This window comes from Balaenoptera acutorostrata, chromosome 4, assembly GCF_949987535.1.
Source record: "Balaenoptera acutorostrata chromosome 4, mBalAcu1.1, whole genome shotgun sequence".
In the NCBI taxonomy this organism is placed as follows: Eukaryota; Metazoa; Chordata; class Mammalia; order Artiodactyla; family Balaenopteridae; genus Balaenoptera; species Balaenoptera acutorostrata.
Window position 1 is genome coordinate 52,304,944 of NC_080067.1, and position 27,310 is coordinate 52,332,253.

The following is a 27,310-nucleotide window of genomic DNA, read 5'->3' on the forward strand; positions in this document are numbered from 1 at the left end:
TAAATTATCTGCATCTCACCTTAATGAAAGCCGCTCTCAGTGTCTGAGCTGCAGACAGATTTACTCGTTCTAGCTGCAATAAAAATTTTAAATCATTATTAACATCGATTTTCTTGGAAAAAGCACATTTCTGATATTTCATTCTGTAGTAATCACATTGATACGTTCATCGATTAACAAAATACTTGCTAATGATTCTAAATCACCGTAATTCTTCAAATAGACAGGCCATCTAAAATTTTCATTAAAATCATGAAAAATTAAGGCATGTATGTCAGTCTCTTAATTTATTCCTTTTAAAAAATACTCTACCTTATAGATAGATTTATTTTAAGATAAGCACAGAATACAAAATAACATTAAGTCCCTATAGAAAGAATAAACATATTCACTTAAATTTCTGAAAATAGGGAGTGTTCAAGATTAACTCTCAGTGTTCTGTTGCAAATACATGGCAAATTATGTGTGTACTGACTATAAAATGACCAAAACAAAGAAAATATCTATTACTTAAGATTCTTTGTATTTACTACCTTATTCTTTTAAAATTGCTTTTCAATCCCCTCAGTCAGGCATTAAACTGAGATTAATCTTTTTTATTAATTAGCAAACAGCACTGATAAAAGGTTTGACAGTTAAATTGAAGACCGTGGATCATGTGGATTTCAGAGATGCTTTCATCTGTCCTCTATTTTTTTTTTTTAACCAGGATTAAAAAATGGTTACCTAAAATCATGAGTCAAAAGCTCAAATGCTTTTAATTCTTATATCGAATGTGTAAGGTTTACAATTCTGAAAGATAAATGTCCTTATTAGACACTATATAAGTTGCTTTTCAGTAAGCTGAAGGCGGCATGCAATTTCATTAGAAAACTCTATTTTTTGAAGAGTTAACTGCCAGGCTTAAAATAACTAGCTTCAGTTAAAATCAGATTTCCTTAGTCCCAAAGAATTAGGCCAGTTAACTCAATAAAACTCAACATAAATATTTTTTATTTGGGACAATATTAAATGTTCAAAAACAATGTAACCTTTGTAGATTTTTATGCAAGTAGAATATTTCTACAAAAATCTTATGATTATATATCACATCATACAATAAATATTCCTTTCAATTCCTTAAGGCAATGAAAATGTTTTCCTTTATAAATGACATACACACACACACACACAAACACACACACCCCTAATGAATCTCCAACAGTTTAAATCAATTTATTTTCTAAACAAGACAGAAATGCCAAAAACCTTATCTCCTTACGAGTTATCACCTTAAGCAAAAGGCAAAAACAACAAAATCTGCCAAGATAAATAATTTATCTCCAAAAATAAACAATGGGCCATTTAATTTAGTATTTAACTTGGCTTCTACAAATCTTGTAAAATCTAACATTGCCCTGGTAGGTCAAAGGAAAGACACAAGGGGACCCAGGTAGGCAAAAACAGCAAATAAGCAACTAAATAAGGTAGGTATATTAATTAATGAAGGTATATTTCCCAAAATTAAAATTTTCTTCTTCGACCAAATTCATTTAATCACAATAAGTCCCAATGAATAGTAAAATAACAATACAGCTCTTCTGATCTCAAGTTCATGTTGTGCAAGGGAGGCAGGGGCCGACAGCAGGATGAGTGTTTCCTCCCAGATAGGAACCCATTTCCTTGTTCGGGTTACACCACCCTCTGACCTCTTCTGACAAGTCAAAGGTCTGAGTCAGATGTGTGCCTTCAAGTATCGGCATTATTAACTCATTCTGTACTGCCCTGACTGGTATGTGAAATGGTCAAGGGAAGTAAAAGAGGCCCCAAAAGTCAGTGAAGAACTATAAAATTGGTCAAGATAGACATCTACATCTCTAGATTTCTAGATTAAGTTTACATATATATATACCTTAGGAAAGACAGAAAGGTCAGACTTAACGTACTGAATCAAATCTGTGAGCTGTGAAGCACCTGACCAGAACTCTGCTAGGAGTCATTTGGGGATACATTATTTACCCACACATCTTGCAATAAACCCACCAGGCTTTATTACTCATATGATATCAACATTGCCCAAGAAGTACCAGGCACAGAGGCACATACATACATTCAAAAAATACTCTGAATGAAACTTAATCTTTCATCCGTAAATCTATCTAAATTGTTCTTGAATCTATTTATAATTTCAGCCTGTAATACTCAGGTAGCAAGATATGCTTATACATGCCCTATTAAAAAGTGCTTCTATTTTAGGCCTCTTACATGTGATAGATGATTTCATAATAAAATCATGTTCATCTTACCTGTACCTTTCATGACAGTATCAGGTTCTGGTAATATACTAATAACAGCTACCATTTACTCAGCACATATTATGGACTATTATATAGAGTATTTTTATAGAGAGTATCTCTAACCCTCATAATAAATCTGTAACTAGCTATCAGCAGCCCCATTTTACAGAGAAAGAAACTCAGTTTGCATAAATTTACCCAGCATAAAACAGCTAATAAGTACAGAGACAGGATTCACACCAGATCTGTCTGGTTGCAAAACCCATACACAAGCCACTAATGCTATCCTGCCTCCTGGTACTCACCCTTTCTGGACTGGAGTCTAACCTATTACTGAATCTCTTCAGCTACTTAAGAACGAACAAAGTCCTGAGTTTCTACCATGTGAGAGAAGTCAGTGTGAGAGATACAAAGAAATAGACTATAGTCCTGGAACCCCATAAGATTAATTTAAGTAAGTAGCTACATGGAAACTGATGGGATCACTGTCAGCTAAAGTACAAAGGAAAGTATGAAGGTGAGATCTGAACTGGTCCTTGAAGAATGTGGTCCCTTAAAATCATCTTCCTTAGTGTTTCTTCAGGGTAACACATGGGGGCGTAATGATGCTATGTCAGTTTGGAACAGACAATAATATCCACTTTGCTTCCAGTACTTTTACTAATGGGTCCAGTATTTTTCTAACTTTTAGGATAACGGTCTTTGACTAGGGTATATTTAAAGAGCCAATGCAATCATTTTTCAGTGGTACCTGAGAGTGCATACACCGTGTTTTAAGTCCAAAGAAAGAGGGGACATATGATGACACTCTGCATTAATGGATACTGGGACATGGAGAGGCACTCCTGGGTCTCTGCCATGTAGAACTTCTACATCACAAGTAAAAAGAGGTAAAAAAAAAAAAAAAGAGAGAGAATCAGGGCGAGAGAAAAGGGCGCATAACATTTCCCCTCACCTAAAGAGAGGGAAGTGCAACTGGAGGGAAATGACAGGCTGGGTGAGCCCAACATTAAGGTCTCACCCCAACCTCACGTTCTGCCTACTATCAGTTGTGTGAACTCCTCCTGCAACTGACTCTTCATAGATTTTGAGTGCACTGAACTATTAACTAATTGCAAACTTGTCAAATTTAACATTCTGGGTCATTTATAAAAATATTTTAAAAGCTTATAACTAATTTTAATTCCACAAAGAGCTCATTTATTATATTGCTCCCTCCAGAAATATCAGTTCATTCCTATACTTTATTTTCTAGTATCAAGTTGGTTTCTTAAACCGTAATTATAAAAAATATATCCACTTAACCCTTTGGTTGCTCAAGTTTTAAACAGTCTTGCATAAAATCTTTCAGAAGTTTTTTGGTTGTTTTTTTTTTTTTAGGTCAAAATAATTAGATTAGTTGGTTCCAAATAGTCTATAAATCTTGCTTCCTCAAAATTAGGTATATTTTCCACATGCTGATATCCCTTACCCTTCTTCCCACCCTCCCCTCCACCCCGACGAAGATTATTGATCATATTCTTTAAAAAGAGTTAAACTGAGCCAAGAATAAAAAGAATAAAAACTCCACATACATCTCTTGTGATTCAAATGATAATGAGGTGAGTTAGGTCAAAAAAAGGAAAAAAAAAAAAAAAAAGCCAGAAGAAAAACAGAAGTAGATGGAATCAAGAGGCCACCCGTTAAATTTTATGAGTCCACAGAGAAGGCAAAATGCAACCATCTGTTTTGTACAGATTGATATTAAGTCCAGTAACTGGTTCTAAAAGAATAAGTTCCTGGCGTTGCCAAGTTGTCTGGCAAAAAGGTAACCAGAGTCATCTAACTAGTATAAAAATATTCCACTAAAACATTGCCTACGAATGTGCAAAACTCTAGGGTATGATCCCAATTTTGTCAGAAAATTATGTGGAAGACTCCTTAATAATAAGAGCTAATACTTACTACTAATAGTACATGCCTGGTACTATTCTAAGCACTACAAAACATCAACTTATTTATTTCCCAGAGTTGTGAGTATTAAGTAAAATATTGTTTATCCTCATTTTGCAGATTAGGAAACTAAGACAAGATTATATAGCATAGTAAGTGGCAGAGGAGTAAATCAAATGCAATGCAAAATATTAACTATGATGGCTTCTCGATGGTGGGATTGCAGGTGAAACCCATGCCTTCATTGTGGAGAAGTGTATTTACTATGCTCAAAATTTGAGGTTTGATTTTTTCAATAGGAAAAATTATATTTATAATTATATTTCACCTTAGAAAGTTCCTTTAAAGTCATAGGAAAAGAAGATACATGATATGTCTTTTCCTGGAATGAAGAACTGAACCATATATCTTTCCTCCTCCATATACAAAGAATCAACAAAAGATAATACAGTACATAAATACCTGATCTAAGACTTGGCATGAGGTTTCTATAAACTTATTATTCCATCATGCAACCAGGAGACCTATTTCACAGTACATTTACAACACATGCAATATACTTGGACTCTGAACTCTGCAGCAGCTGATTAAACGAGAAGCTTACTCCTCAGCTGTGCTGGCATAGCTTGATTAAGTTTAGCAAGCATCTAGGTCCCAGAATGCCATAAATAACTTTCCCCTGTGAGCTGCAGTAACAGTACTAAAATTTCCCCAGGTGTAAGGATGTCCTACTACCTAAAAATCTGTTCTGCAAAATGACTTCTGGGCTACCATTGTTACTATTATGAATGTAATGTTAAGGTGAAAATGCAAGCTTTTTAACTCTCACAATACACTGTGGCTAAAACTGAGTGAATCAATTTCACTTCAGAGTAAAACTTTACCCCTACTGTGGTGCTATTTTCTGTAAAATTAACTTGACATCCATTTTATCTTTAAATCTGCAAAGCAGAGAAAAACAGAGCCAAACTAAACTCTAATTTCCCCATTACTATTTATAGAAAAATCCATGTTTGAACTATAGTTAAATATTGTTTAACTGATTAGGTACCTTATTTAAGATGGTACATTAATACACTGGAATGTCAGAGAACAATGCTAGTATTTAAGAAAAAAAAAAAAAAAAAAGCTTGATACCATGACGTTAGATCAGTAAATTCAATGTGAGAATTAGATCCTGACAATTTAACATAGTATCTCTCAGTCGGCCTCATCCAGCCATTTCATTTCCAAATTTCACTTCTAACAATTACTTCGTGAAGCAACTATAAATCATTTGGCAACATGTTCTAATTCTGGGCCCATTAACCCATGTATGTTTTCAGATCTCAGATTTCTGGAAGAGATTTACTAGTCCCTTCATAGCCATTTCTTTTTCTTTCAAATTAATTTTTCATACACATGAATAAATCAGAAGAGGTATACCAGTATTAATCCCAACAGTTCATTTTACCAGAATCCCACATCTTTTATAACAGTTTCCCAAAGTCAAGATTCAAATAAAATCATTTTACCATATGTAGGAAAAGGTCACTCAAATTGTTAGGAAAAAAGCTTTTCTCATTCCTTCCTCATTAACTAGAGGATCAAATTGAAGTTCTGCAATGTAAATTGCCCTCCCTTCAAATGAAGACTCAAAATACCAGATAAATATAGAAAATGCTCCCAAACAACTTGATCCAATAGCCTACAGAGTTAGCTATATAGACATGAAAAGAGGGAGCACCTCTGGGTGGAACTGTCATGATGGTTCTTGAAGAACATGAGAAGTTCAAACACTAAATGTCAAGATAGGTTACTCACCTACCCTTCAGTGACCCTCTCCTTACCTCATACCTGGTACAAGAATAATTAAATAGTTAATAATGTATTTGCTTAAACATCTGTGTTCCCTACAACTCTTGGGAAGAAGTATGCCGACTTTTTCTTCTCCGTATCTCCAGACCCTTGCTGAGTACTTGACAAATAAACAGTTGGCATTTAGTAAATATTCACTGAACAGCACTGAAGCACTTGCTTCCAACAATAACTGTAGTCTTGCAATGACTGGGTAAAGTGTTAGAACAAAATGGCAGAATTACTGGAGCGTTGGCTACAGCTGCCAGAGATGGATATAACCAGCCCTAAAAGAGTGCCTCCAATGCTACCATGGTAGCAGGATAATAGGGACAGGTTTTTCAAAAGATGCCTCCTCCTTGCTTCCTCTTTAGTAAACTTCTAAATTTCCTAACCACCCAGCTAGGTGTGGTCATAAATCTGAATTCTTGCCTATGAGATGTAAATGGAAGTCTTATGTAGGACTTTCAAAAAGGTTACTTTAAGGAAGCTGAATCAGCTGGAAATAACTCCCCAGCCCCTGCTCCACTTTTTACCCCTTCTAGACAACAACTTAGGACAAAATAGCAGCGGCCATCCTACATGCTGAAGTGGCCTTGATAATGGAAGGCAAACACTAGGATGATGAAACAGAAGACAGGAACCTGAGTTTCTGATGATATTGACTCATAATACTACTACTCCTGGATGACTTACCTCCAGAATTTTTTATGTAAACAAATAAACTTTAAAGCAAAATAATTTCACATATCAGGATGTCAGTTCACCATTAAAAGGAGGGGAGTAACTATCTCTAAGGAACTTCCAGTTCTAAAATTCTCTACATACCTTAGCGTATAAACTTAAAAGAGAAACCTAAAATGTATTGGTATTATTAAGTCCTGGAAAATTCCTCAAATAAAAAAGCAACTATATCTTCTCTAGATACAAAGAATGGTATCTTCCATTTATCAGTAAAATTATGTTTGCTGCTACTGCTACTGACTATAACTCATTAGGATATTTTTGTGCCTGCTCTATTGGCTGCCTAAAATGTGCTAATCTCCAACTCTTCAACACTCTAACCCTTATTTATCTCTTTCAGACGTTAGCATATATGTCTCTTTTTCCAGTGAGGCCTGTCCTGGCCCCTAAAATAGGTCCCACCTCCTATTTTATTTAACACACTTTAAAAAAAAAAACAAAAACTTCCTAGCACTTACCACAATTTTTCATTTACATAATTACTTGTATTCTTTTGTTCAATGTCTCTCTCTCCCACTATAGTGAAACCTCCAGAGGAGGAGCAAAAAATCAGGGTTTTTCCCTCGATGTTTTATGTCCAGGCCTGGCACAATGCCTAACACATAGATGGAGTCCATTTATGTAAGTACTTATTATATGAAGGAACAAACGAATGAATAAATGAAGCAAGCATTAAGGAACTGCAGAGATCATATGAAGCAATGTTTACCCACTTACCTCATTAAACACAGGATACATGACTGCATAGAGGGGCATAGAAACCATGGAAGTGGTCTCAGCTTCATTCTTCATCTCTTCCATTGTCATCCTCATTCAAAAGCCAACTACAGTAGAAAAAGCAGTGCTAAAATGCAGAGGACTCTTCATTCACTGCAGCCTTTCTTCTCTTTTTTGTGATAAAAGAACAGGGCACAAAACATATGCTGACCTGGTTAAAGGGGAAGAAAGAACAGAGATTTACTATGTTAGAATTAATAATAAAAACTTAAGCTGTTTAACATTTTCATTAAAATTCTTTTGCTAATCGTTCATTGATTTTTGTCACCTAAAAAATAACCAAAACATAGCAAGCGTCAAAGATTTAAGGCAAAATTTTAAATTCTACCAAATGTGATCTATTTGGGAAAAAAATTGACCTAATTTATTAATTAAATAATTCACTTAATATTATTTAATTTTGCCAGTGGCATTTTTTGAATCTTTGTCCAAATCTGACACAGAGACTAAGAAGAAAAACCCACAGACACTGGTAGTTTGGAAATAAAATATCGAGAATTCAACAACATAAGAGAGAAATTTTGCTTTGAGGAGTTGAAGAAATGTTGCTTTTTAAGAGAATGCAACTGTATTTAATTCCTTTGCTAGGCTGAAATATGAGCCTAATTATAAAGTGAAAGAGTAACAGTAGTAACATACCTATATATTAAATGATATATAATATATATGTTAAACAAAAAGCCATTAATTTTGAATAATTTCTACCATTTATAAAGCATTTTCAGATTATAAAACATATTTCACATGCATTTAGTCCTCCTAATAACTTACCTTAGAGTAACTGTCATTCTAATTTTACAGATGAAAATGTAGACTCAAGAGATGACAAATAACTTGCCAAAGATCACACATGCAGAGGCCTGTGACTTGACCCTGTGCTCTGAATCCAGATCTGACACTCCCAAATCAGAAAATAAAGTATGAAGTGAAAACCCAGAACCTCATCTACCCAGGAAAATGCCCGGAAGTTATTCATTCACTGAATAAATACATGTTTAGCAAGACTACATGCAAGATACAATGGGGGATGAAAAAGATGTGGTCTTAATCATTAAAACATTATCTGAGCCAGACTGTGGAAGACCTAAGCAGTTTGAAAGCTACAAAGGCCAGTACTCATAGCTTTAAAAACTTCCAATAACCTGTCCCGTCTGAGAACTGTTTACTATTCTTCCATATATCCCTACCAGTGAAGGGGAACTCAACACCTACAAAAACAGTTTAGCCTTATTTCTGGTAGTTCTAAACATGGAAAGTCTTTCCTGTTTCTGAGCTTAAATCTGCTCCCTGACTTCACAGAACCAAATAATTAAATAAATAATAAATAAATAAAAGGAAGAAAAGGCCAATTCCTAAATTTTATTCTATAGGACAGGAGAAAATCATTACCTAATGAGACAATTGGTACTTAAGTAGACTGCTTTGGTCATAGCATTAAGGAAAGAATGGAGGAACAGAAGTTGAAGGCAAGGAAAACTTAAGAAATCTAGTGTATCTAGATCAATAGGACCTGAATAATAAGCAAGAGCAAGCAGATAAATATCAATTCTGGCCCTGCTGTTCCTATTTGATTACTTAATAAGCCATTTGGTAATCTGCTTTTCCACTTAAAAATTAACTGTGAATACCTTTTCATAATCAACTTGGAATAAAGAAGAGGGGCTGAAATGCTGTCAAAATGAAAATGATGGATACTGGATGTACAGTATAAGTAGTAAATAAAAAGCATCAGTATCTATGAAAAAAGAAAGTGAAAAATAGCAGTACAGGGCCAACAACAGAACTTGAAGAGCTATTTCACTGGATGACAGAAAAAAAAATCTTTTGTTTATTTAATAAATATTTACTGACTATCTACACAATATTAGGCCTGGTACTAAATAGAGAGCAGTGAACAAGACAAGACCTCAGGGAGCTTATACTATGGAAGGAAAGACAGAAAATGAACAACTGTGAAAACCACACAGGATGCTGTCCTACTACGGGAGAACTGGATGAGAGGACCAGCATCACAAAAACCGGTGTTTCAGAGAAGGTGGTCAAAAGTTTTAGATGCTCTTGAATATGGACAATAACGTAAAAAAATTTTTTAACTTGATTTCTTGATGAGGTCAAGAGTAACACGCAAAGAGTACTGTCACTTGCATACTGGGAGAGGTCACTGGCATACTGCAGGGGCTGAGGTGGTGAGCTGGTGAGAGAGGAGTCTAAGTTCTCAAGGATCTCAGTAAAAAGGAAGTGAAATATTAAAGGAGATAAAACACTGAAGTATGCTCAATGGGATCATTTTTGTCTTTCACTCGTTTGAACACATGCCTATCCCTGCATAAATAAAGGCAGACAGAGTTGAAGGGATCAGTAAAGTGGCTAGAGTCACTTTCTGAATTCCTGCTGATACCCACCTATCTACCCCACTAAACCTGCTCACTTAATTTTCACTTTTTTAAATACTGGCATGGAATTTAAAAAAAAAAAATTTTGTGTAATAAGTAGCATTGTACCACCTCAGAAAATTTTCACCTAAAATATTTATGATTTAAGTCAACTGTCTCTCCCTCTGTATACATATATATTTATTTTTATACATATAAATATATATATATTTATTTCTTGGCTCTAAAACTAACTTTACAGGACTATCAGCTACTATTTGTCATATTAAAAAGACAATATTATAGCAACATTATGGGCTACATAGGTGGCTGGCCCACTCCACACTTAACCACCTTTTTAAATATTGTTCCTATGGGAAAATGTTCCAAAGAACCAATTTACATCTAACCTTTTCAGAACACACGTTCACAAGCTGGGGCCAAACACAGTTTCATTAGTGTTTACATGAGATTAAAAATCAACAATAAGGCTTTTTAAATATTAAATTGTTCTGCCAATTTTAATTCAACTTCAAGTTAAAATATGCTGTCATTCCTTCTACATGCTTCTTCATTTGAAACGGTTTAATGGACAACCTGCCAATTACTCCAAGCCACTCCAATGCCAAACTCAGTCTTAGGAGTTTCTGCCCTGCACTACCCAACCAACCCACAGGAGTCTGTTCATTTAAAGAACTATACTTGGGTGTATCTTAAGGCTCAGAATCAGCATTTCCTGAAACAGCCTCACTTTACTCCATCTGGGCACAACAGAGCCAAAGCTATTTACTCACGAAAAAAATGAGTGAACAAAGGGAAGTTCTTTTTTTTTTTTTTTTTAATTTTTATTTATGGCTGTGTTGGGTCCTCGTCCCTGTGCGAGGGCTTTCTCCAGTTGCGGCAAGCGGGGGCCACTCTTCACTGCGGTGCGCGGGCCTCTCACTATCGCGGCCTCTCTTGTTGCGGAGCACAGGCTCCAGACGCGCAGGCTCAGTAGCTGTGGCTCACGGGCCTAGTTGCTCCGCGGCATGTGGGATCTTCCCAGACCAGGGCTCGAACCCGTGTCCCCTGCATTGGCAGGCAGATTCTCAACCACTGCGCCACCAGGGAAGCCCCAAAGGGAAGTTCTTGGTATTGATGTATGCAGTTCTTGGGGAGAAACAGAAGCTTCCCAAGTAAAGTAAATTCTACACCTAAAAAATATTTGTAGGCAGGTCTATTTGTCTTGTTTTTCTCTATAGTGAAATCTAGTACTTAGCTCCCTTACGTGGTCCTCAGTTCTTAATAATCCCTTTAATTTCCCTCCATAAAGAGGGGAAGTTTTATTTATTTTTGTTGGATCTCCAAACTCCATAATATTTAGCTAAAAGAAGTTTGTTTATTCTAGCAGTAAACAGAACCCATGAGTTCATGTTACAGTTTACAAGTGTAGTTCTTTTTTCCAATGGCCATTACAGTCAGCATAGCAGGTACATAGTAGACACTTTATGAATGTTTGTTGAATGAATAAATCAATGAGATAAGAGATGGGCAATTTATAAGTTGAATCAGTCTTGCTAATACTTCTCAAATATCAAGCCTAGCAAAACAAAAACAGACACAGAAATCTAAATAATTTTATTAACAAAGTCTGGACCCAGTTACATTTACCAGTTTTTACTTCTTTTGGCTATCCCAAGCTCTTCCTACCATAGTAAGCTAAGCGAATATAAGCATCAGATAGCTGCAAATAAAACCAGAATTCCAACAGAAACTTACATGAAAACCAAATAAAACCAAAGAAAATAAAACAGAGATTATAAATTCTAATATCTCAATTTTATTAAGGCTACCAGGACATGATCCTAGGGACATAACTGCTGTATAATTTAATAGTTCACAAAATTCTCAAAGTGCAAGCATTTCCAACATTGGTTAACCTTGCTTTACACATAAGAAAGATCCTAAAAATCACCCAACTTTTAGCAGAAAGCAAAACTTTTTCTATGAGAAAAAGTGGAAGAGTGGTGCAGTTTCCAAATGTTGGATGACCTAAGGCATCACAATCACTTCAGGGCCTATTAAAAATACAAATCCCCAAGACTACTCAATCAGAATCTCCAAGAAAGGGTCAAGGAAGCTGTATTTTAACAGCCAGGCTAGATGATTCTTGTGAACAGAACCGGCTGGAAATCACTGGTATGGAAAGAACAGTGGCTAGAGTCAGAAAAAAGAGCTGCTAAGGCCAGTCTTGAGACATAGGTAAAATTAAGTTTGACTCAGTACCTGAGACAGGGGTTTTTGGTCCTGACTTTGTAGAAGTTTCACTTAATCACTGACCTTGTTTCCTCATCAGAAACAGAAAGGGGGTAAAAATTATATCATCTTAAAGGCCATGGTACTCTAAAATTCAGTGATAATAAAATTTTATTACTGGTATCTCCTACAGGTTCCAAAGTAATCTCGTGGGAAATTTTTAAAAAAGAAAAAGATCTCATCAGATCTTAAAAAAATTCACTAATTCCAATAAGGAGATCCTCTTCAATAGTTGGTTGATTCAGGGTTTCAAATAACTGACAACCCCTTGCTTTCTCTCAAGCATCCGGCATCACGAATCACACCCAGAAACTAATTTATTCCAAAGTGGGTATAGATCAGTCTGGCCACTTGACATAGCTGGAAAAGTGGGCATCTGATATCACAACCTACCTTTTAGGGCCTTCTCATGCTAAAATATTGTAGCCACTTCCAAACAAGAGACAAAAGGTTTAGAGGAGGAAGCTAGGAAAAAGGCAGGCAGAGGAACAGGGTAAGTAAGAGATCCTACTTAGACCAAAATGAGCTTGAACCTTCAGGATACACCTACATCTCTCTCCTTCCTCTGCAAATTATATTTTCTATAATTCAAGGTCCTCCAATCTACAGTTTTCTTCTTGAATAAGGTAATGTGGAACTCAGCCTCCCTGAACATGCACTGCTGTCAGCTTAGTATTGATAGAATTTTGCATTTAGGGACCTCTAGGAACAATCTCTTCTTAATGGTAGGTGTAATAGATTACATTTTGCCACTGTATTTGTTTATATGTATCAATTTTTTCTAGGCTTCTCCAAAATAATAAATGCACAATTTGTGCAGATATGTGAAAGGAGTGTAAGAACGATCTGAAAACATGGGCCCAAATCCTGTCATTATAAACCATCTTGTCTCTGAGCAAGTCACTTGACCTATCTATGCTTTAGTTTTTTAAGGTGGACCAAAACTGAGCTGTATACTTGAAAGTGATATAATTAGACTGAAAGATGAAGTAATTCCTAAATCAAACCATAAAGCCTCTATATTAAATGACTTTAATTTACTAAGTTACTAAGCACTGTATTTTTGCAGTTTTAAGTAACTATTTAAAGAAAGTATACATTCTGCAAAGAATTATCACTTCACTGGAAGATCTGACCTCAGTCAGATTTGTAAAGGCACCTCCTCTGTTATACCACAATTTCCAGGAATCGGATACCACCAACTGTTTTTTTTTTTTTTTTAAAAAAAAACAAGATCAAAAAGATATAATGTCTAATATCTCTGTAAACATGACTGACCAAACAAGCATTTACTGAGTTATTAATTAAGAAATAATAGAGGTTCTAACTAAAACAACATCTGAAAATTAAGATGTTTTAGAAAATAGGTAACACTGGCAAATTAGCACACAATGACCCATGAAGGAAAAATGCCTAAATGTAAAACTTAGCAATTTAACTCCATTTACTTTATCATTCTTTGTTAAACTCCATATAGCTTTCACAGACAAATGTTCCTTAACTATTAAGCAGATCTGGTTCTAAACATATACTTATAAATCAGTCATTTAAAACTTACTGTTTATTTTTCTATAGAGGGTTAAGTGAGGGTTAAGGTTCTAAGAAAGACTTCAAAGTTCACAATGTTACCTAAAGGAAAATAGTAATAGGGCTGTTTGAATTATACAGTGCCCACCCTCCCAATCCAGTTTCACTCACTTGAGGTCAACTGCGGTCCAAAAATTTTAAATGGAAATTTCCAGAAATAAACAATTCATAAGTTTTAAACTGCTCACCATTCTAAGCAGCATGACGTAATCTCACACCCTCCAGCCTGAGACCCCCAACCATAGATATCGTCTGCTCCTAACATGCAACCATTGACATCATCATGCTTGATGATCCTCCTTCTGACGTATCATCAGAAGGTTAATAGTAGCCTAACACTACATCACAATGCCTACATCATTCACTTCGCTTCATCTTATCACTCAGGCATTTTATCACCTTGCATCATCACAAGGGTAAGTATAATACAATAAGATATTTTGAGAGACCACATTCACATAACTTTATTACAGTGCGTTGTTATAATTGCTCTATTTTATTACTAGTTATTGTTGTTAATCTCTTGCTGGGACTTCCCTGGTGGTCCAGTGGTTAAGACTTCACCTTCCAATGCAGGGGGTGCAGGTTCGATCCCTGGTCGGGGAGCTAAGATCCCACATGCCTCGTGGCCAAAAAACCAAAAACATAAAACAGAAGCAATATTCTAACAAATTCAATAAAGACTTTAAAAATGGTCCACATCAAAAAAATCTTAAAAAACAAATCTCTTCCTAATTTATAAATTATACTTTATCACACATATGCATGTATAGGAAAAAACAGTAATATAGAGGGGATGGTACTATCTGAGGTTTCTGGCATCCACTAGGGGTCTTGGAACCTATAGCCAGAAAAAGGGGGGGCCTACTATACTTAGTCAACATCAACAGCACTGTCATTAGTGAGGTAAGTGACAAGCATAGTGATTCTAGAACCAGACTCACTTGGAATCGATCCTGGATCTACTACTTACTAGTTCTGTGACCTGGGGCAAGTTATCTAACTTCTCTGTGCTACAGTTTTCCCATCTATGAAATGAGAATAACAATAGTATCTGTCTCTTAAGGTTGTGAAGATTAAACAAGTTATTACAGAAAAAGTGTTTAGAACAGTACATGGAACATAGTAATTATTTAATATTAGCTATTATGATTAAGTACATTTTAATCTAGGATGACAAGATCTCTTTCTAGAGGTCAGGTCCTCTGTACAATCAACCATCTAGCCAGAGGAGTCAAGAACTCTTGAAAACCAGATAAATGGGGGAAGATAAGTGATTGTAAACCTTAGAACAGCAGAACTGTTTTGTTTTTCAAATAAATTCTTTTATCAAATCCTAAATGTGAGATAAAACATACTAAACTGTTCATTCATTCAATACATGTACTAAGTAATTACTATGGTTTACCAGCCCTTCCTCTCCCAGGAGCCCTTAAACACCTCTCTCCACAATTTGAGAATCACTGCTCTAGGGACAATCACGACACAAGCATTATGAACAAAGCATTATAAGAACAAAGGTGAGTGGTCCGAATAGTAAGGATAAGGACTGGCAAAAGATATCCGGACCCAGATTTTTTCCATAATTCAGATAGTTCCAGATCTCAATTTCTCACCAGTAAATTTATCTGTACTGTTGTCACATGCTCATGCATTTAAGAAACCTAAACGTTAAGACCCTAAAATTTTAAAGCAGTAACAGCCATTAGTATACATTACTATATATTATCTAGTCCAATCTCCAAATTTCACAATTTAGAAATAAAAGTCCCCAGAAGTTCACATTAAGAAACTAGTCACAGATATTTTAAACAAATATGCTATTGAGCTACTATAACCTATTGTACAGGACATCTTAGTCTGCCAAACTGACCTACTTCTAGGCTCACCTGCCCTGCTCTTTGCGTCCTCCACTGGTCCCGCGGCTGAGAGCCAAGACCCCCAGACCCCACGCAGAGTGTCTGGAGATGGAAGCCAGTGGGAATGTGGCTCTGATTCAAGGTCGCCCTAGGGTACTCAGCAGCACAAGTTTGTGGATCTTCCATTTGCTGCTGCTGAGACCTCTGACTCACTCACTTTAAAAGTTACCTGCATCACGTCAGTGTAAGAACTTCCATATTTGGGGGAGTAGTTTCTTAATACAAAAATCATAAAACAGACAAGAAGTAATTAGGTTTTTCTACAGATGGACAGTACAGAGCAGTAGGTTAAGTGCTTAGATTTGAAACAAAGGTCTAAGTTTGAATTTTGCTCAGGTGGGTGATATCATCTGTTATTTAATCTCTTTCTAAACTCAATGAGAAATTACTGGAAATAACGATTGAGGTACTCACCTCACAGGATTATTAAGAGTACAAAATGCATGTGCTCATTACACTGTCTAACACACAATAAACATTCAATTCATATTATTAGTTATTAAAGTTTTATCCAAGATTCTGTGAACCTGACATGGCATCAGGGCTGGAACTAGGATGAGGCAAACCAGGTGCCTAGAGCACAAAATGAAGCTCTTACCTGCCTGACAGAGAGTGAGCGCCTTCTTAAATTTTGTACCCTAGACCCTTCCTGCCTCACCCTAGTCCTGTCCCTGCATAGCACACACAAGGATAGCCTAATACTGATATCACAATGTCATAAAGGCCACTTACATAGCATATTTTTAAAAACTTTTCTCCCCCACTTGCCAAAATGGAGGCATAATATAAATTACTTGGGCCACCCAAAAAAGTTACATATATCATCCAAAGCAAAGTACATAGTTTAGGAATCCTTAAAAGAATGAGATCACCAAATGCAAGCCTGTGTTAAAATTACTTTTTATTCTCTTAATGTACATAGAGCAATTTAATAAAGAAAGCCGTGGCCCAGAAGTAGGCTCAGTAGCAGAGTGAAATCAAGATGTGATCAAAGATTTTCTCAAGATAATCCATAAAGGGGGATAATCTACACAGGAAAACCAAAAGATGATAGAATCAAAAGGCTTGCTACCTCTGAATTAGCTGATGGGAAATGGGAACAACAAAAATAGCAACAACTGGCTTCTAAGACATTTCTGCACAACAGGTTCAGGGAAAAGCATACACGTCTCTTTGGTTGTGACAATCCTCGATTTTTTTTCCTATTCGAATGCCTAAGTTTTTGTTAAATTCTGGTCTGAACAAAATTTAAATGAAAACATTTGTTGGAAGGCAGGAAACAAATAAGTTCCCTTGAATGTGTTCACTTATGCCCATAAAGTTCTTAATCTAGTGGTTCATGAATTAAATAATGCCTAACTGAACAGTCATTTAGTATTTAATTGAGGTACATCTTTGTATTTTCCTTTTTATTAGTATTTGTGATGTTCTAATTTCTCTAATATAATGCTAAAGCTTTCCTTTAAAACCCCTTAGAAATTCAATTAAACTCAAGCTCTCATACTGTCCCTATGTTCTCTATGCTTGGAAGTACAATGAAAGGAGACTGTACCACATGGGTCAGGCTTACCTGCTCTGTAACACTTATAATCTTAGATACCTACTATCTTACTTAATGACTCCGTACTGCCTAAGATTCTCTACAGTATGCTATGTGTTTCTTTGCACCACAACACTGCCACAAAGCACTTAAACGTTGATAAAATTATTAGCCTCAGATGATAAATGGACTAGGTGCTAATAAGGACAAGATTCTATCATGATGATGAACTTTAACCTCACCTTTAGCTCCCAACTGATCTCAAATAAAAATTCTATTAGTCCCAAGAAGAAATAAGGGAGATAGAATGGTATCTGCTTATACCATACGTACAATTCCACCTGACCTTCACTTCCAAAACTGTAATTCATTTTTCAAGGAAGCACGCCAAAATTAAGGTAGGACCTCAGAAATCTCTCAAGTTTTGAAAATACTGCCAAAATGCCAATTTTATTACCGATAAAGGCATCCACAGTATCTACTTCTGAATAAAAGACCATATTCAAAATGCTTTGTAATTAAATTAGAAAGTCTTGCAACAATGTGAACTGGTATAGGGAGCAGTTGAAGCCTGGAGGCCATGTCTGATTCATTTACCATTCCCAAATGCCTTTGGTTGCAGCAACCTAATGAAGTCTAAGAAGGCAGCAGATGTGTAACATCGTAGGATTTTTGTCCTTCCTGAACTCCAAACTCCACTGGAGTTCCAGTTCATCCTGAAGACAGGATGGTTGAATAAAGCAGGAAGGCATGTTTCAGTGCCAGGGACCAGAAGGTAACTTAGAGAAACTATTATTTTCCCCCCTCCTATCAGCTCTGACCCAAAATTATCAAATGAATTGATGCATGTACAAGTACTTAATATATCAGAATGGCTAAATGTCCATATAACGGTCTTTCCATCCCCTACTATTCACCAAATTATAAACACTGTAGAGAAGTTTTATTCCGTTCTCTATTTCCTAGTACCTAGTTCAGTACTCTATATAGTCAGTCTACGTCAGCAGCAGTGTTAGAGATGTGATGATGAAAAGCCAGATATAGTCCATGCCTTCAGGGTGTGCAGTCTTGCGGGGAAGAGAGACAATAAATAAATACATGTTAAGCTGCCACTTCACATAACTCCAGGGAGCATACCTGTCATACTATATATACACTTTTCTATGCAAATTCAATGAGCATGCTGAACAATTTTTTTTGAAGAAAACAACAAAAAAGAAAGCTACTGAAATAGGTAGGTGATCATAATTCCATTCCACGCATATAAGCCCCAGAATGAAAGAGAAAAAGACATGAATCTGCTGCCCGCCCCGCATCAGACTGAGAGCCATAGCTGTCCCTCACAATGAGCAGCTCACCACACTGTGATTATGTATTATAATGTACATATTTCTTTTCCAACATTATCTCTGAATAACAAGTTAAATACCTGACCCAGCACTCAAAGGAAAAGTAATTCTATTCCAATGCTAGAGGAAAAATGATGTGTTGACGCTCTGTTAGTTTCCAATGTGGTAACTTCCTAAGTGTTTTTTTTTTAGAGTAAGCTTGAAGATAAGTAATTTTTGCCTGCCACACCGACCTTAGCATCTAAGATACAACTTTTCTGTAACTGCAACTCTAACTGCCCTCCAATGGCGTTCAATCACTAACATCATTTTACTGCCGTGATTAAAAATATGGTGTCTTAACTCGGCCAGCATGGATTCAAATCCTAATTCCAAGCAATAAGTGGTTCTGTGACCTCGGGGAAGTTACTTAACCTCCCTGTACTTTAGTTTTCTCATTTACCTTGGGGATAATAGTGCCTCTACATCATAGGGTCGGTACAAAGAAGATTTAAGGCAATTTTATACATAACATATATTCAATAAATATTTGATAAATCAATGAACCAAAGTATCATTATTATGCAATCTAACTTACTTCTGGTAAACTTATTTCCAAAGGACTGGCCTAAGTAAACAGTAGTGACTACCACTTAATAAGCTCCACTGCTGTTACCCAATAATTCATAAGCTTGCTGATAAAAAATCCTCTTTTCTTTCTTTCTTTTTTGCAATAGCAACACCTGATTCCAGGCAACTGCAGAGTGAGACTGAATACTTATTTCACTTTTTGGGTGGTTAAAAAAAAAAGAAAAGATTATACATACCAAAAATGTAAGGGTGACCTTGAAAAAGAAGACTGTAATATTACATTACATCCAAGATGCAATTAATTGTGTAGCTAAAATGAGAAAACTGAATTCTTCATCTTCATACAGACGAAAATGGACCACCAAACTACACTGTTTACCTTTCTGCCAATAAATTATTGCTAACTGCTACAATAAAGATGCTTTCACTTTTTACATTGTGTGTGTGTGTGTGTGTGTGTGTGTGTGTGTGTATGCACACGCGCAGATTGCTAAAACATAAATCTCTAAGACTGCAACTTTCTATAACATTTCAAATGCAATAATACACACCATCGATAACACTATTTAACATCTAAATCACTTCTGCAGTTTATATTATGGAAAAAAATTGTTTATCATGGAATTAGCTTAAAATTCTTGGCATACATTACCAATCATATCAACCTTAATAACCCAACAAGATATAAGAAGCAGTACTTCAGTTTTATCTTTCACATATTAGTATGCTAGGTCAATATGAATTTTTTATCCAAGATTCAAACAACACAGTGACTTACTTTTTAAAAATTAAATTTAGGACTTATCAAAGACTTACATTTAATAATAAAAACTGGGAGCATTACCAAGTTTTAAAGCCAAATATCAGCAATCACTTCTTGACAATATCTTGTGGAAGAGTAAATTGGTAAATTCATGAAGGCAGGCAAAGCTACAGCAACACAGAGCTGTTGAATTTATTCTATGCCATTATTACAGTACTGTGAAAGATCAGAGAATTTGTTTTCAGGACCAAAACCTAACACAATTTTTTCCTGTATTTAGTCTGCATGTTTTTTGTTTTTTTTTGTTTTTTTTTTTTTAAAGAGTTAATCATGCCTCGTTTTATTTTTTTTATTTTTTATTTTTTTTTTTATTTATTTATTTATTTATTTATTTATTTATTTATTTTTGGCTGTGCTGGGTCTTTGGTTCGTGCGAGGGCTTTCTCCAGTTGCGGCAAGTGGGGGCCACTCTTCATCGCGGTGCGGGGACCGCTCTTCATCGCGGTGCGCGGGCCTTTCACTATCGCGGCCCCTCCCGTCGCGGGGCACAGGCTCCAGAAGCGCAGGCTCAGCAGCCGTGGCTCACGGGCCCAGCCGCTCCGCGGCATGTGGGATCCTCCCAGACCAGGGCTCGAACCCGTGTCTCCTGCATTAGCAGGCAGATTCTCAACCACTGCGCCACCAGGGAAGCCCAGTCTGCATGTTTTGAAAATAATATTTTTACTCTCCTAAGTATCTAGGTTAAAGCAAACAAGATATTACCGTGAGACTCACTGAAATATGAAAACTTTCAAGAAGCACCAACTATAAGCTCCTTTGAAATAAGTACTACCCAATTTTACAGTCACCTTGTCTAAGGCAGGTGATACTAAAGGTAAAAACTCAAAGGAAGATACTGTGGCTAAAAAATGAAACAAAACAACAAAGAAAAAAGGAAAAAGCATGAATTTTGTTGAGGACAGAATGAGATAACATTAGGGAAGAAGAGAATCCATTGAAAGTTACTTTCTTCCATGTCTGTATTCTGTTATAATGAATGCTGCTTGCAAAAGCAGGATAGTGACAAGGTCTCCAAAATGCTGTTATACAGAAATTTTGCTGTAATAGGAAATGATTCCTTTGCCATGTCCACATAGAAAACTACCCTGATTTTACAGACCTCTAAGAAAGAACAAACATCTTTCTACAATTTATATTAAACTTCTGAAAATAACTCCTTTATATTCAAAGGTAGGGAACATGTCTCCTTTATTAATTTCTGTATTTCTGCCCCTAGCAGAGTGCTGGAGGCACTGTGCATGAATGCACTTACATTTGTTCATAACTTCAGCAAATAATTACTGAGTACTTAACTTTGTATCAGACACTGTATAAGTAGTGAGGTAAGGCACATGACAAATGAGGGCCCTGCTCAGGTAGCTTAAAATCTAGTGAGGGAGACAGACATTTACCAAATAAACACAGAAATAATTAAGTTCCTCTTGTGATGATGCTACAAAGAATTACAGAGTATGGTGAAGATATAGTGGGAACTTACTCTAGTTTGGGGAAGGAGGGGTCAATGGTCAGAGAAGGTTCCCCTGAGAAATAACATTTAAACTGAGACTTGAAAATTAACTAGGAGTGGGCCAGACTTGGGAAGGGGAGGGGAAGCAGCCCAGGCAGGAGGATGTAACATGTACAAAGGTCAGGAAAGAGCTTTTGTAGGTAGTAATTGAAAAGCACGGTAAATGAGAAATGCTGGGGTTAAGGATGGAGAGCTAGATAGGAGACAAGAGAAATTGTGAGGATTAAACAGAGTAAGAGGGTAACAGTATATGAATATTTAAATCATTTTAAGTCTTTTTCTCATGTAAAATAAATAATCTAAGGGAACTGAGTCTTTATTCCACAATATTAAAGATCTATAGTCAGAAGACCTGGATTATGCCTTGGTCCCACCAGTTACTAGCTACATGATCTTGCACTTAACCAATATGAACTTCTTTATTCTTTGTAAACAGGTACCCAATTATTTTACCTACTGGGAAACACAATAACACAACAGTCCTGTTCTTACAGATCTTACATCCTTAAAGAAAAAAAGATCATGTATATGGGACACATCCTAAGCCCTATAAGAGATGAGGTCCAAAAGTTCACACAAGGCTCCTGCAAAACCCAAAATGACAACAAATGTGGACACTGGTGAACTGCAAACTACTATAAAAATACAAGTGTACACATCATTCTGTGAGCCCTAAGTTATTCAGTGTGCAGAGCTCCAAAATGACCACAGTACTCCAGCATGTGACTGAAAGATGATAAATACAATAGAAACATTATCCCACCATTCCGTTACTCACCATTCGCCATTGGTGAAATATCAATACTATAATGAAGCTCGGAGATGAAGAGCAGTTGGTGTAGAGTCGAACCAAGGACAAAAACTAACACTCCCTAGACAAGTGCATTATATTAATTTTACTAATTTCCAAATCTTCCTGACTTTTGGTTCAAAAGTCATTCCACAACCTCCTAACTGCATGTCAAAAATAAGAACTCATTTCTCACTTCCTCCAACAAAAAGCAAATGCTTACACGGCCATATAGAAAATACTTTCACATTCTTGCTTTACCATAACTGATTCATATTCAGTTTATGGTCTATTTAAACTACCCCACCCTTCTAACACAGCACTGAGCCAGTCACCTCCACATAATTTTCCATTTGTTCAGTCGGTCTTCCTTCCTTGTCTACTGCATTACTTACTTATGGTACTAATTATTTTTTATTTTACTTCATTCTATAGTATCATACCTCTCTTTCATTTTAAAAGTCATATTAATTTCCAGACCATCTTAGTTTCAATCAAAGGGGAATGTAAGAGTACATCTGATCCTATAAAGTGTTTTTGCATTCAAAAGTTAAACACATTGTGGATAATTTTAATAATTTCAGAGTACATTCAAAATGCTGCATATTTAAATGGTCAACTTATACAACAGTAAACCATGACTGATTACCTGCTATCAGTAGATACCCGATTTTTAGCTATAAACTTATCAGGAAGAGATCTTGATGTCAATGAACATACTCCTAAAATTCTATTAAAGAACTGTCTAATAATAATATTTGTGAACTGTAATTATAATTGGTGACAACAGTGGGTAAGACTGGAACAAGCACACAGCTTTCTGCTCAATATGAAACACAAATGTCCATTTTTCCATTCTTTAACGTAAAATAAGGATGAGTTAAAACTCATAGATGATGCTAAGAAAAATAAAATATACAAAAGCCTGATGTTATTATTTACACACACACACAACACACAAACGAGCCAAGAAAATGAGGGGAAGTAAATAAAAATTAACAAAAATGTGATGCTACCTCCAAGAAATGCAACGTATCTTCTTTTCTAGTAATAAGCACAACTAGAAATAAACTCTCTCTTGCTGCTGTATTATTTGAAAAAGTGTAAAATAAGTTTCGTGAAAGAATCCTAATCCCATTGTTCTCAGCTGAGAGTAAAAAAACAGAGTAAAGACTAAGGTAGAAAGGGAAAGGAGTATCTTTCACCAGTAAGGGTGAGCTGTATTGTTACCTGAATTTCTCCTGTCCCATCAACTACGCTTTAAAATGGTAGCACAGTCCATCCCTTAATATACCTCTAATAAAAGGAAAAAATAGGTAAGCTGAAACTGATTCTTCTTATTTTTCCAACAGGTTAGAGTGCGTGCTTTTCTTTTGCTGAGGAATTTCTCTCCAGCTCAAAAAAACTCTTCACCTCACAGATGGCTTCTTAGAAATACCTAAAATTCATTACTTTGCAACTTCCTCCACCCTCTTCAAAAAAAAAAACAAACAAACTCCCTACTCCTTTCTGGTGCGGCAGCTCCGATGCAGAAGCTGGATTACAACTAGATTAGATTCAGACGATCGGTCCCTACGTGTGTGACCTTGGGTACGTCATTTATCCCCTCAGTTTCCTCATCAGCATCCAACTGTGAATGCTCTTTGAAAACAGTAAAGAGGAAAACAGTAAATACATCTTAGGAATTACATCTTTACAGCGTTAAGCTTTTCTACTTAGGGCAAAATTACCTCCTTAGAGGGACCACATCATGAAACTGGTACTGAATCCGTAGGTCTCTTGTCAACATTGACTCTTTCTTCTACATTCTCCTCTTCCCTCAAAGGGCATAACCCGAGTCACCTCAAAAGCACACTCCAAGCGCCCCTTCCTTCCTCCACTCCTTCCCTATCCTATTTCTAAAGCAGGGGGAAAACAGCAGCCTCATCTCCCCGCCCCAAGCCACACCTTCAGAGGACCCCACCCCAGGCACATCCGCCCTCTCCCTCCTCCGGGGGCACCAGAGGCCAACCTCGCCCTTCCCCTCCCGCCCCCACCTAGAGAAGACTTCCTGGAGGCGTTCAGGCCCGAGCAGGGCAGGCGGCATTTACAAACCCGCTTTACGCCACTCGCGTAGGGTAACCTCGCTTACGCCCATAGGGCCCCGTTCCGAGCCCCGTCCGCTCCGCCTGCCAGAACCAAGCCCGAGTGCCTCAGCCACGACCCCCGTGTGACCCCAGAGCTCTTCTGCTCCGCGCGGGACTACGGTGACTGGGACAGAACAGCCACACCTTACCGGCAACTGAGGCACTGACTTCACTTGCCACCTTTGGAGCCCTCTTCAACTCCCAGATCAATGTACTCCGGCGACGCCGGAAGGACCCGAGAGGAACCAGGCGTTGTCCGGAATCCTGCCCAGCCGGAGTCGCGCAGGGGCCTATGGGGACTCGTAGTCCCACTCGCCGGCGTTGTCGGCAATTCCTTCACATGCAAGACTACAATTCCCGTCAGGCCATGCGGTGGAGCCTAAGGCGATGGGTGGGGACACTTTTAGCCAATAGTAGGAGAGTTCCCTGCCTGTGCGGGAGGAGGTGAGAAAAAGAGAGAGGGTGCACGGAAAGAAGAGGAAGGGAGGGGTCAGCTCTCACCTGCGCCAATCAGGATGCAGGGTCGGCCCGGCAGGCGACTCACCCATTGTGGGGGCGGGCTAGCGGAGCCGAGGAAGGAAGGGGGGCGGGGGAAGAACTCCAAGTGGGGAACGTGGGGCGGCCGAGCTGCGAGGGCGGAGAGGAAGCCGCGGGAGAATAGCCAGGGTGGAGGGAGGGCGCGGTGTGAGGATGCACCCTGGCTGGAGGAGCAGTTTCCCCGAAAGCGGCCAAGCACCAGGCACACCGAGCGGCGAGACCTGCGGCTCGGGCAGGGATAGGTTGAGCCTGGGCTCCTCGCGGAGGTGCCCGGACGGGGCGGGAGGCTGCTCTAGGTTCAGGCCACTGAGTGAAGGGAGAGGGGTCCCCGGGGAAGGGAAGCGGCAGAGCAGCTGCAGAAGTGCGGGGAGCGCTAAGGTACCAGGGCAGCAGCTTCCCGCCGCCTTCAGCCAGGGCAGCAGCCGGAACAGCAGAGGGAGGAGCAACAGCTGCCGAATTCGCCAACTAGAGGAGGGGGAGGCGGAGCTTAGGTCCCTGTAGCAGCCGAAGGCGCAGCCTGGACTGTAGTTTCCCGGGAGAGAGGAGAGCAGGAACAGGAGAGGAGCGCAGTCCTCGGAGCCTCTGCTCCAGCATCCCGCCAGGGGTTGCAGGTGTGTGGGAGGTAAGCGTGGGTGCCTCTTTGGGCGTCTCCTCTGCCCGGGAGAAAGCGTCTTCCAATAGGAATTTTATCAAGGCACAGCTAAAAAGAGTCTCTGACTCGGGTTAGGGAACTGGTGCAAACCCTTTTAGGTGAAAGATGTACGTTTTTGGAGTTTGAGGGGGGATGAAAAAGCAAAAGGTGGCTTGACTCAGGGTATAAAGGGCGTGGTTAGTGTTTTTGGTTTGAGTTGTACCATTAAAACTATTCTGGGAAATTTTAATATTGAGGAAACTGCTAATTGAGGACAAGGTGGATGATATTTGGATAGGTGCGTAGCTGGTAAAAAACAAAAATTTTGTCACTGATAGAGAATTACTTCAGAACTGTTTCACTAGGAAAATAACTTAGCATTCTTCGTTACTATCTATCCTTCACGTTGTTGTATCAGATTGCCCTGCTACCGACCTGTTTTCCAGGGTGGTTATACTGCAGGTTCCTAGAATTGAAAGAGATCTCTATTAAAGAAGGAAATACAGTCAGGAATAATCACGATGACTGAACCTATCAGAAGTATAACTTTTGCCAGCAATAATGTAAAAATGTTTTTTAATAGAGACACTTCGCTTTCCTCCCAGTGGCTTTAAACTATCGGAACAAAGACTAGGACTCAGCAGCCTACAGTGGGAACGTGTGGTGTACTTAACTGCTGCTCCTTATTCTCTCATTTGTGTCTAGTAATATTTGTACTTTTTAAAAAACAAAAGTACAAGAAAAGCTGTGCAAGGATCTTTTCTGTTTAGATAGTGTATGCTAAATTTCCCTTAGTATGTGTTATGATGGGCTCAGACTTAACACATGTAATAGTGTCATAAAATAATAGTTTATTCTTAGTATTAAACCATGTGTGATTTCTTTGAGTGTAATTAAACACCAATAGATGAAAACATGTTTTAATACTAAGATGAAAGTCGCATCTACCTTTGTGTAACTATGACAAAATTACAGCCTTTTTTTTTTTTAGAAAAAAACTGTAAAAAGCTATTTGCCTAGTTCATTTTCTTTTTCTTTTTGTTAGAGGTTCTCCAGATTACATGGCTTTTAATCATAGTAGCATATTGCAGCACATTTTGCTCTGAAATGCTTTCCTTGTGACAGTTGTATATTTCAGAGTCTGCCTGGATACTTTAATCTGGGTTTTGGTTTTTTTTTTTTTTTTGAACTAGGGTCAATAAAATGGAGTAATTACCTTCTATTCTTGTTTGTTTTGTTTTGTTTTCATGGTTTGCTGATTTACTCATGATTTGGGGATTTTATTTCTGTAATACACACAAAATTCCTTTTTGAAAAGAAATGGCTGGAAAGAATTCTCTTCATAGCTTCAAGTTCAATCCTACTGAGTGCTACTACTGATAAGCCTAAGTGACTTATCAATGTATATACTCCAACACTCCCTCCCATACTCTCACCCACTAGAGGAATATATAGGGGGACAGATCTTAGAAAAACAGCTGCTTTTCCATTGTCCTCAAGTAGATCAGGTAAGTATTAGAAGCAGCAAAGAGCTTAGAAGAAAGAAAAAGCAACAGTAGCCACTAAATTTAGCAGCCATGGTAAGGATGGGATTTTATCTTTGCTACATCACCGGGGAGTCTGTTAATCCACGTAGCTGATATGACCCTGTGAAAATGATTTTAGGGGGAAAAATGGGTACTAGGGTATAGTTAGGCTT

The 27,310-nt window shown here is 37.6% G+C and overlaps 2 protein-coding genes across 3 annotated transcripts in view; one reads left to right on the plus strand and one right to left on the minus strand.

Annotated features, from left to right (window-relative positions):
• PDCD10 (programmed cell death 10) overlaps nucleotides 1-24,741 on the minus strand; it is a 40,202-nt gene extending 15,461 nt beyond the window's left edge. Inside the window, exons 1-3 of the mRNA XM_007197550.3 lie at nucleotides 24,593-24,741; nucleotides 7,506-7,716; nucleotides 20-73 (exon numbers count right to left, since the gene is read on the minus strand). Of these exons, the coding sequence (XP_007197612.1) occupies nucleotides 20-73; nucleotides 7,506-7,601 (150 nt within the window). The 5' untranslated portion in view covers nucleotides 7,602-7,716; nucleotides 24,593-24,741. The remainder of the gene's footprint in view (nucleotides 1-19; nucleotides 74-7,505; nucleotides 7,717-24,592) is intronic.
• Nucleotides 24,742-25,483: 742 nt separating this feature from the next.
• SERPINI1 (serpin family I member 1) overlaps nucleotides 25,484-27,310 on the plus strand; it is a 67,740-nt gene continuing 65,913 nt past the window's right edge. Inside the window, exon 1 of one of the 2 annotated variants that reach the window (XM_007197548.3) lies at nucleotides 25,484-25,602. The gene's annotated coding sequence lies outside the window, so the exon portion shown is untranslated. The remainder of the gene's footprint in view (nucleotides 25,603-27,310) is intronic. The other variant, XM_007197549.2, reaches the window with a different exon arrangement.